Source organism: Theropithecus gelada, chromosome 6 (assembly GCF_003255815.1).
Source record: "Theropithecus gelada isolate Dixy chromosome 6, Tgel_1.0, whole genome shotgun sequence".
Lineage (NCBI taxonomy): Eukaryota > Metazoa > Chordata > Mammalia > Primates > Cercopithecidae > Theropithecus > Theropithecus gelada.
Window position 1 is genome coordinate 76,847,720 of NC_037673.1, and position 12,208 is coordinate 76,859,927.

A 12,208-nucleotide genomic window follows, 5' to 3' on the forward strand; every position below is an offset into this window, starting at 1 on the left:
CAAGGGGAGCTCACAGGGATTAAACCAATTCTGTTGGCTTTTATTTATGTATGCTACTCCTGCCCTGAACCTACATAATGCTACCACCACTAAGAGTCATTTTTGCACAATTAGAAATAATTTTAATAATAAGTTCCAGAAAAGTTCTTAGTTACATGACTTCTACCTGTTTTAAAGTCAGGGACTTATCAGCTGCCTTGCTATCTACCCGCTATGTCCCAGTAATCCAGACACCTTGCGAAAATTGCCTGGCAAGTTATTTGAGGTAATCTGGCTCAAACTGTCTGGCCAATGGAATTTATAAATTGTTTCTAATCATTATGTACAAATGTACTGTGTTATTGGACTAGAAGATTCCACTTGGATCAAAGCCATAATAATGTGGAACCATTATTTAAAAACTGATTGAAAAGATGATTTATTTCCATTGATATCTAAGGATGAATCACTAATCTCAATTGTAGACCCTCCTCCTCCTATATTCTCATTTATCTCTATACTAGCATGCAGCACTTACTTCAGAATCTTTATTTGGGCAAATGTTCATGGTGAACTGAGACAATCATCTGTATAGTTCATGAGAAAGATGAACGTGATTGAGGACAAGCATAGTTTTGTAGGAATTACCTGGATAACTGCTTCAGATAACCACATTATGTATAGTTATAGTCATATCTGGAGTAAAATACCAAAGTTTAATTCATTAACATATCTATTTGCCAAGAACATTAGTAATTTTTTTGTCATTCCATGTTTATTTATCTGACCACATAGAGCCAGCCATTCATATATGCATTGTAGCCTCTTCTTCAATGCATATAAATCCTTTGATATTAGAGCCTCCTGAATTTTATATAAGGCATAATGTCTAATTCAATTATATACACAGATGTCCACACTAGTTATATTTTGACTTTATATTTTGATGTTTATACTGGCTTCATACAAACTTGACTTTTTCAATAAGTAATGAAGTACAGACTAGAAATGAAAGGGTAGAAACTGTGTATGAAAAGCTGTATTTAAAAAAATTAAATGTGTAAACGTGCCAAATTAAGGGTCATTTATGTACATCTTTATGGCAACTTATCCCATTACATGAATAGTTCAAGTACTTGTACAAAAGCACTAAATTATAAATCCATCTGAGAATAAATGCAGTAATGTGCACATGCACGCACACACACATACATGAACACACATACACAGATACTAAATTTACAAAATGTGTCAGGTAGCTGGTGGCCATCATTGAATTAAGAATAGTAGATTACTAAGAGTCATCCCAGATTCCGATTATATTTATACATAAATTGTGCATTTATAAAAACCTTACAAATACTTCTATTTTTTCAGGAAGATATTATAGGTAACAATTTAACACATGTAGTAAGAAAACATCTTAAATTCGGAAAATCACAATTAGGTAAATTAAACAATTCAATACGTAGATGGCTATCATAAGTATTCTATTTATAAAGACTTTTCCATTTTTTATGTTGAAACAACAGGATATCCTTTAAATTATTCATCCTAACATGTAGTTTGTGTTTTTAATTGCCTTAATGCAAGGAAAGTAAAACATTTTGAAATATGATAGAACGTATAAACACATTTCAATCAGTAGTTTATATTACGAAAATTTCTAAGGTGGTGCTAAATTTAAAGTAATTTGTTGTCAAATTATGGTAACTGTACAGATTATTTGAATTGTTCTTTTTAAATAAGTAGATGGCCAATTACATTTAACTGAGCAATTTTACCAGGACATGATGGAAAGTTAGCTGACAAATACCATATTGTTTTCTGAGAGTACTGTGAGGAATCCAAATTTTACTCTCTTGGCAATGTACTGAGGCCATTTGGTGGAAAAAAGAAAGTGGGATTAAGTGTTAATATTGACTGGGAATAAGTCCTTTACATCACTGTTTCTGGGAACATTAATAGTTACCTTTGTTACGATAATGGTACATTTCATTTTAAAAATGAAATGCTAAATATGTTAGACAGATCATAACATTTTAATGACTGGGATAAGCAAAATGAGTCCAACCTTTGTTCTGGTGATAGCCAGTAAATGTCCAAAGAGAGAAGAGACAAACTGTAATTGTATACATAAAAACACCTAGTCCCACTTAAAAATTTTAATATCTATATAAAGTACTGTAATTTTTAAAGATGAAGACATCAAAAATATTCACATTAAAATATCTTACAGAAATCATTATTCTTCTATTCAAGAAAACCAATTACACTAAGTTAACAGGGAAAATTTAACAGGAAATTCTTCTTGGGACACTTATTTAACTGAGGATTTCACTTCATAGTTTAAAAAAGTAAATGGGCCTCAGGTGTCTTTTTCATGGGTAGGTCACCTTATCAATCTGAATTACAGTTCATGGGTAAAGCTAACTTATTTTTTTGTAATAAGTTAATAATGCCAATTCAGTTTCTTGTAAACAAATGTCTGTATCAAACCACCATAATTACTGTGTAACTCCTAGTAGTATCAGTGAAGTGGCTGAGAATTAAATGATCATTTATGCCCTTATCTTTAGATACAGAACCTTCAAAAGAAGGCCTAATGTGGACAAGCTAACATGGGTGTGCTAAACCTAGGCACAGGAGACTCCATCTGCTTATGTCTTGTATTACTCTTTCCATCCCAAATAACTTTCATCAGCTGTTTTACCACTGAAAGGAAAAGTAGTCAAAGGAAATCATTCTATTTAATCATTATTGGTTGTGCTACAAAATAATGTGAATCACAGTGGGAGTGTTTTGTGAGCAAACTTCATATTACTATTCCCAACACACACACACACAGGTACACACAACATATTTAGTATGCGAAATGCAAGTATTAATAGTGGTTAGCCATTTTTTCACTTTTCTAGTTATTTCTCAAGGTATGGTTCACAGACCCAGGGAGACCCTTACACATGCTTAAGATTGGGTACCGTTGCTTTAAACAAACACAGACTCTGGCTCCGCATAGCAAACAATAAACTTATTCCACCAGGAGGGAAAAATAGAAATAAGATTAATCTACTTTTGGCAAATATATGGCAACCTTGTCCCCAACATTGGATTTCTCCCTCCCATACTATACATTCACTGGCCACTTGTATTGATTAGTGTTTTCAAAGAGAACTATAGTCGTCCCTCCGCATCCAAGGGAGACCGGTTTCAGGACCCCCGCAGATGCCAAAATCCACAGATGCTTAAGTCTCTTATATAAAATGACATAGTATAACCTATGCACATCCTCCAATATACTTTAAATCATCTCTAGATTACTTATAATACCTAATACAATGTATTATAAATGCCATGGAAATAGTTGTTATAATGTATTATTTGTAATTATTGTTGTATTATTGGTTTTTATTGTTTTTTAATTTTTTCCCAATATTTCTGACCAGGAGTTGATTGAATCGGGGATGTGGAACCTGCGGATATGGAGGGTCGACTCTATTGTACAGAAGACGTAAGAAAAGAAAGGAAAACTTGGGCCGGGCGCAGTGGCTCACGTCTGTAATCCCAACACTTTGGGAGGCCGAGGCAGACGGATCACGAGGTCAGGAGATTAAGACCATCCTGGCTAACACGGTGAAACCCCTCTCTACTAAAAATACAAAAAATTAGCTGGGCATGCACCTGTAGTCCCAGCCACTCAGGACGCTGAGGCAGGAGAATTGCATGAACCCGGGAGGTGGAGTTTGCAGTGAGCTGAGATCACACCACTGCACTCCAGCCTGGGCGACAGAGTGACACTCAGTCTCAAAAAAAAAAAAAAAAAAAGAGGAAAACTTGATCAGGCATAGTGGCTCACGCCTGTAATCCCAGCACCTTGTGGGGTGAGGCGGGCAGGTCACTTGAGGTCAGGAGTTCCAGAGCAGCCTGGCCAACATGGTGAAACCCTGTCTCTACTAAAAATACGAAAATTAGCCTGTGATGCATGCCTGTAATCCAGCTACTCTGGAGGCTGAGGCAGGAGAATCGCTGGAACCTGGGAGGTGGAGACTGCAGGATTGTGCCACTGCACTCCAGCCTGGGTGACAGAGCAAGACTGTCTCAAAAAAAAAAAAAAAAAAAAAAAAAAGGAAAACCAGTGTCAACAGTGTCAAAAGATTAAAATGCATTCCAAAATCAAGTGGCTATGATTTGTGGCACTCCTTCGAATTAGCAGTGATAATCAAGGAATGAAAATTGCAATTATTTCTCCTGGGAAAACCACTCTTAGTACTATGCACTATATGCAGATGAAAATGGTAAGGGCTGAGAAGGTAACAGTGTTCAGTTGGTATTTATTTCTCCTGGAAGATGTAGGGATTGGGAGGGAGGCAAGGATAAAGCCGCGGAAGAAGTAATCAAGACTTCATAGTATTAAGGATGGTGGAAAACTTCCTCAGTCAAGGGAGCAGTTCTGAATGCTTTGCTATACATTCCTAGGATAATATGATGAAGAAAAGATAGAGACAGATGTGGGACTTCTTCATGCCCCAAACTGAACTTACTTATTTTCATTTGTTGTCTTTTAAACCACAGAAGTGTTAACTGAATAACCCTATGAAATGCAATGGAGTTCAGATATCTTAGAGAATCATAAAAATAGAAATGGAAGTTTTCTTTATTTTATTCTAGAGGGAAAGGGCTGTTTTGGGCACTTTTCATGGCTGGGGGAGCAGAACCGATTTACTTGTTAATCTTTTGGCAATTGAGAAATCTTTTTTATTTTTGAAATGGAGTCTTGCTCCATCACCCAGGCTGGAGTGCAGTGGCACAATCTCGGCTCACTGCAACCTCTGTCTCCAGGGTTCAAGTGATTCTCCTGCCTCAGCCTCCTGAGTAGGTGGGATTACAGGCACCCACCACCACGCCCGGCTAATTTTTGTATTTTTAGTAGAGATGGGGGTTTCACCATGTTGGCCAGGCTGGTCTTGAACTCCCAACCTCAGGTGATCTGCCCACCTTGGCCTCCCAAGTGCTGGGATTATAGGCGTGAGTGCCCAGCTGGCAATTGAGAAATCTTGACCTTGGATTCCTAGCTGTGAACTTCCTCTTCATCAGCAACTGAGTCCACACTGGAACATTTTCAAAGGAGTACTAGTAAGATTCACCCATCAAAATGTGGTGTATTACAAGATCAATGACACCCTATAGCCTTTGTTCCCATGGGCAACTTTGCTGTAAGACACGTAGTTAAGGATAAAAAATACCTCAGAAAGAATCTGACATGTATTTTCAAATGCAGTGAGTTAGGCAGAATGCAAAGCAGAGTAGCAAGAGTTAATGTTTTTACCTACTGCATACTTTTGCCTTTTACATGTGTATTTAATATGTTCAATGTAGCAAGAATTGCTGATATTATTACTGTGAGGTGACATATGTAAAAAATAACCCTAGGAACAGGTAGTATACATCAAGACCAACACAAATGCATTGATAAAGATGGAAAACACAAGAGAAAAACATTAAATACTCTTATTACAAGAAAAAAGGATAAGGGTTAAATGATTCAAAATCTAAACAAAAATTAATATACAGATATACTGTCCTCCATTCAGTGCATGAAAGAATTATCTGGTTATAAAAATCAAGTATCCTTACATTCTGGGTTTCTTGGATACAATTTTCTCCTCAAAAATAATTTTTCAACTATTCCAGGAAATTTTTAAATCTAAAGTAACTCTTTTTAATCTGGACTCCAAGAAGAAAAAAGAAATGAATACTTACAATGAATTGACTGCTCTGCCTTGAAAACAAAAAAAACGAATTTTACTTTTAGGTTACAAATAATGGGGATCATGATGCAATTCATATTCTAGTATTACCCCCAAAATAAGGGCAGATAAAATCAGATTCATCATTCTTTGTGATAAGAAATAATACCTTCTCAGAAGGCAAAGAAAAGAACTTCAAGATCAGTAATAATGGAGAAGAGTTAACAAAATGTTTGAAAATTCTAGCATTATAAGATTAAACTTAATAATCAAAGGGCTGTCAGTTTTTATACGATTGTCATAAAAAATGAAAGTCAAAATTCTTCTTGGTAAAGTCAGGTGTCTGGACAAACTGTCACCTTCATTCAGGTTACCTTCGCTTGAGGTAAAGACCTTTTCATCTGAATTTGCATGAAAGGTTTCTGCAGGCTGACAGCATGAGGCTCTTCTCCCGTGTGCACTCCTAGGCATCTGAACGCTGTGTGTGATTAACTGAGGCTCATTTTATTATAGTTTAAATCTGCAACATACATTCAATTCAGCTTTTTTTTTTTTTTTTTTTCCTCAACAGTTCTGCCTAGTATCCCTGTTAGGCACAGGCAAAATCTTTATTTTTACAAGGACTAAATCATTATGAATTTGAGAGAAGTCAGTCATCAGGAACTAGCAAATACAGTCATGTGTTACTTAATGACAAGTATACATTCTGAGAAATGCACTGTCAGGCAGTATTTTCCTTGTCCGAACATCATAGAGTGTACTTACACAAACCCAGATGGTATAGGCTCCTACACACCTAGGCTATATAATATAAACTAGTGCTCCCAGGCTACAAACCTGTACAGCATGTTACTGTACTCAATACTGAAGGCAACTGTAATACAATGGTATTTGTGTTTCTAAGCATAGAAAAGATACAGTAAAAATATGGTATTATAATCTTATAGGACCACTGTTGTATATGCACTCTGTGGTTGATTGAAATGTCATTATGAGCTGCATGACTATATACTGCCAATTTTTCACTTTAGAGACTATAAGCCTAAAGGAAAGAGAAAGCCTGCGATTAAACAATGCTTTAACCTGCGATTAAACAATGTTTTTCAGTCTCTGGAGTTTGGATTCATAGTTGGTATTTATCAATGGTTGCTTGTATCACAATTTTAACATAAAGGATCACCCAGTTATCTTTCAGAGTCTAAAATTAAAGTCTTCATATCTTTCTATTGTGATTTTGGTGTATGTATGTATTATTAAGCACAAAACCTCAAAAGATCTGGAAAGTGCCATAGAGCAAGGTGCTTTCATAAGGGAAGTAGATTTTTTTTTTTTATTAAAACATTTACTCATTCTTTTTTGAACAGGCAGTTACACAATGTAGTTTTAGCCTGCTGAAGTCAGTGGCTAGATAAAGCAAAGTCACTATCAATGATTTGCTTCTGAATAAAAGCCTTATATCCCAGGAACAGAGCAGGCGCTCCCTGGCGAGTGAGAACCAATACCAGTCAATTCTGCTGGTAGCAAGCAAGATACCTGGATAGAAAAGTAGCACTCCAGAGGCCTCAGGAGTGCTCACAACTCTCTTCTCCCTTGTGCTCAAAGTCTCATTCAATGTATTTACTTCTAGTGTCTACATGAATATGCTCACAAAAAGTCTGAATAAAAACCAGATACCATTTAACATTAGTATGTTATTAAAATTTTACCTCTAGTATTCCTGGTGAGAAGTGACAAATTCAAGCAAATGGTTTTGTTATCACTTTTGGGCTTCATCATGTTAAAGAGAAAAGATGTTGCTAAAAATACAACAACCCCTGTCACTTTATTGCTATGGTCTAAGTGATTTGGGCTATTTAGTGATTTCTGTATCATCTAAGACAAACAAATCAAGAACTCCGTTTAAAGCAGTTATTGCAGAAATACACTGTGTGAGGCCCCAGTTAAGCTTTTACTGATTTGAAGTGTTTATCTCAAATAAAAATTTAAAAATACTTTTCACTGAAGGTAACTGAGAAATTGTTTGATTCAACATAAAGACGAAGACACATTTTCTTCTATTTTTTGAGACAGTACACTTTGTGATTCACAGGATAACTTGCATCAGACGCAATTTAATGAAAGCTCTCAAATAAGCGATTTTATTCCTATCCATGATTGCAGACATTTACAAAACCATAACATCTGAGTTCACCTTAAAAAATAACTTATATAAAGCAGTGATATACACAGCACAAAATAGTTCAGGGAGGGGGCAGGAGCAACTTGTAATAATTAAAATGTAAACGTGAAAAAAAGGATGGAATAAAAGTCCCTACTTATTTCTACTTAAGATGTCATGTGATAATATTTTACAATGTCCTGTGGGTCAATGTATGTATGTGTATATGTCTGTATAACATACACATATACAGTACATTCTCTTTCCCACACATATACATACACACATAATTATTTGCAGTTCAGTTTAGGGCAATTCTAATATGCCACTCCGTACAGTTGTTTGAATCACGTTTGGACCCGCTTTCTTCACAAAAGAGGGGAGAGAGCAGGAAATAAAAAGGTTGGTTTGGTGTGACTGAGATTCCTTTGTTTAACTGTACACTGTGATGAATAATTTTCTTCCGTAGTAGTTCTGTGAAGGGCTGACTCACTGTGGTTTTCATGAGGAGACTTGGTAATGGATCACACGCTCATTGTCATGCTAGGGGAGTACTAGAAGGAAAGAAGAATCCATATTTTAACAACAATTCTTTTAGAGATCACTAAGGTTCTTCTTGGTACAACAGAAATGAAGAATTCTAATTTCTTATCATCTTTTATGTGCAAGCTTTTCATCTCATACAACATAAAATAAGAAACTATAAAAAAAGTAAACTGATACAGACTTAACCTAATACTGAAATTTTCAATATTTCCCCTGGAAAGCATCAAGTTCTATTCTCTCCCTGCACCCAGAAGGCTGATCATTACCCAGTCCCTCTGCCTCCTCCCTCCAGACAGATTGATGTTTTGCAGGCACTTGTAAAAACCTTGGGTAAATTTAGTCCAAGGCTGGATCATAACTAAGTAAGTATGAGGACTAGTCTTTGCCACCTACTAGCTTGTAAACTGAGGAGGCTACCTAACCTGTCTTGACTTCAGTTTCCCTATCTGTAAAGGGACTTGGGGAAGAAGTGATATAAAATCCCTAAACCAAGTATTTATTGAATACATAGAAAGTGCTCAGCAAGTGTTAGGTTAATAGTAGGGAAACAAAACAAAAACAACTGCAAGCTGGCCCTGGGAAGCTCTCATTAAAGCACTGAAAATACTTAAGAAACTAATTTATACTGCAGCATTTAAGCATCTTGCCCATAATCTGTGCTGTAATCTTTTTTTCTGAAACAGGGTCTCACTCTGTCACCCAGGCTGGAGTGCAGTGATCTCAGCTCACTGCAACCTTGACTTCCCTGGGCTCAGGTGATCCCCCCACCTCAGCCTCCCCAGTAGCTGGGAGTACAGGCACAAGCCACCACACGTGGCTAATTTTTGTATTTTTTGTAGAGATGGGGTTTCACCATGTTGCCCAGGCTGGTCTCAAACTCCTGGGCTCAAGCAATCTGCTCGCCTTGGCCTCCCAAAGTGCTGAGATTACAGGTGTGAGCCCCTGTGCTCGGCCTGTGACTCTAACTGTAATCCAGTCATTTTTGCACGTGAGTAGGAACATCATTGTTACATGCTGACTTGTCAGTTTGATGAGGCTGACAAATGATAAAAGGTGAGGGTTTCAGAGGTTTGGAAAAAAATGGTTTCAAAAATGATTTAGAGAGAAATAAAGAGCAATTATTTTGCTAATTGTGCCACTGTACCCTCATATTCTTGGGGAATAGACTGTGACAGAAAAGTTCTACAGCAGCACCATGCAAGAGAACTTTCTTCAATGACATATCTGTTCTGTGGTCTGTGCTGTCCAACTTGGAGGTCACTAGCCATATGTGCCTACTGAGCACATGCCATGTGATTAGTGCAGTCAAGACACTAAATGTTTAATGTTATTTAATTTATTTAAGTTTGAGTATCCACATGTGGCTAGTGGTTACATTTTGAACAACACAGCTCTAGACTATCTGAGCTGTGGGGAGAGGCATCTAATCCCACATGTGGGATTGAAGACTCTTTGGATGAAGACAGTTTCTAAATTAAAATATAAATGTGGACCCTGAAATGTGAAATATTTTAAATGTTTTATTGGAAGCTCATGAGGACCAGGGTAAAAGGCAATTACCTTCAACATGCTAATAACAATTGTGCCTCCTGGAAAAAGGCAGATAAAGGCAAAGGGATTGGTCCCAGGCTCCAGGAACCTAACCAGAAGCTGTGATAATCCTGGGTAGGGGAGCACAAACTTTTCAGAAAGTTGGCAGAAAGAGAATAAAATGAAGTGAATTCTAGACAAGCTGAGACCGGCTGCAGAAATTAGAAAGGACATATAGGTGTATACTGATGTAAGGACTCCCCAGGGAAGAGCACAGAGGGGCAATGGCTCAGCTGGCACATGTCTGGGCCAGATGTCATTAGGGCTCAAACCAAAAGCATGCACTGTTCCTGAGGAAAGGTGGGTGATTAGGCCTGGAAAAGGGTCACTGGACTATAGGAAGAGGATTGTTTAATCCTTTAAACATGCATTACATCAAGGAAAATCTATTAATACTTGTTAATCACTTCACAGCCTATAGTGTTTCAGTACAGGAAAGTGAAATTACATACTTGAACTGATCCTGTAGGTAGGATTATAGTGAGTATAAGGTGATTAAAAGGGGAGACTTTTAGACAGATCATAGGAGAACAAAAAAAAAGAGGAAGGCTGCCAGAAACAAGAAAAGAGATTCAGTTTAGACAACCTTTCCCCTTGATCATAGCAGCAGAAAAGCAAAGCAAAGCAAACCCCCCAGTTATAGACAAATGCTGATGACATGGAACTGATCCCTGACCCTGTGTCAGAGGGGAACTTACTACCATTTCATCACATCACATTTCATCCTACCATTTCATCATCACAAACATCATACCATTTAATATGTTTACTCAATTGATCCCATGCACATAATGTGATTCCACGTCTCACATTATAAACAATGACAGCACGCTTCAACTATCCAGAGCCTGTGGCTAAACAGAACTATATTTTGGTATTTAAAAGTTTAGAGGCAAGAATAAATAAAAAGAAAATAAGTGGATAGCAAGGTTTTATTAGAGTAGAAAAAATCAGGTAATATGGCAAAATGGGCACAGATAAATTTAATCTATGCTTGCTACAGCTACTGTTACTTACAATAAATACTGGTGATTCCATCAGCACTGTCTAATATAACTTTCTGTGATGATGATGTTCTAATTCTGTGCTGTTTAGTGCAACAGCCACTAGCCACACACTGCTACTGAGTTCATGAAATGTAGTTAGTACAACTCAGGAACTGAAATTTTTGTTGTTATGTAATTTTAGTTAATTTAATAGGGCAGATAATAAAGATAATCATTCTTTTAAAACAAAGATTTTTTTGAGTATACTGTGTCAATAATGTAAAACAGTAAAAGATACTAAGCATTTCAGAAAGGACCTCAAGGGAAATGCTTTTTAAAAAAGTTTCTGGGGCCAGGCGCAGTGGCTCATGCCTGTAATCCCAGCACTTTGGGAGGCCGAGGCGGATGGATCATGAGGTCAGGAGATCGAGACCACCCTGGCTAACCCGGTGAAACCCCATCTCTACTAAAAATACAAAAAATTAGCTGGGCGTGGTGGTGAGTGCCTATAGTCCCAGCTACTTGAGAGGCTGAGGCAGGAGAATGGCATGAATCTGGGAGGTAGAGGTTGCAGTGAGCCGAGATGGTGCCACTGCATTCCAGCCTGGGTGACAGAGCAAGACTCCATCTCAAAAAAAAACCAAAAAATTATTCCAGTTAATTCATATGTCAGGTAATGTTAGGAAATAGTGTTAAAAATATAGAATAGCCTTCATTCTACTATATATTAAGAGTGTGTATATATGTAAAGCTATACATATGCATATACTCTATTATCAAGCATTTTTATTTGTTGCTATCATCTCAACACTGGCAACTGTTAACATTTTTTATCTGTGATATTTCAAATGTTTTAAGTCAATCTTACAGAAAAATGTTATTTTGTTACTGATTTGTTGGGAAGTTAAAGAGCGAGGTTGCCCCAGGGAGGAAACTGAGTGAAAAAAATAGAGAAAATGAGGGCCCAATTCAGTCAAAATGGAAGCATCAGCTCCACGCAATACAACTCAGAAAAAGGAGCAACCGGCCGGGCACGGTGGGTCATGCCTGTAATCCTAGCACTTTGGGAGGCTGAGGTGGGTGGATCACGAGGTCAGGAGTTCGAGACCAGCCTGACCAACATGGTGAAACCCCGTCTCTACTAAAAATACAAAAATTAGCCAGGCATGGTGGCACACACTTGTAATCCCAGCTACTCAGGA

The 12,208-nt window shown here is 37.3% G+C and overlaps 1 protein-coding gene across 7 annotated transcripts in view; it reads right to left on the reverse strand.

Moving 5' to 3' along the window:
* Window positions 1-1,053: 1,053 nt before the first annotated feature.
* SSBP2 (single stranded DNA binding protein 2) overlaps window positions 1,054-12,208 on the reverse strand; it is a 328,973-nt gene continuing 317,818 nt past the window's right edge. For 4 of the 7 annotated variants that reach the window (XM_025388416.1, XM_025388414.1, XM_025388413.1 and 1 more), the window contains one exon: window positions 1,286-8,438. In XM_025388416.1, coding sequence (XP_025244201.1) covers window positions 8,409-8,438 — 30 coding nt within the window. In that variant the 3' untranslated portion in view covers window positions 1,286-8,408. Of the gene's footprint in view, window positions 8,439-12,208 lie in introns of all 7 variants that reach the window. The other 3 variants (XM_025388417.1, XM_025388415.1, XM_025388412.1) reach the window with 2 other exon arrangements.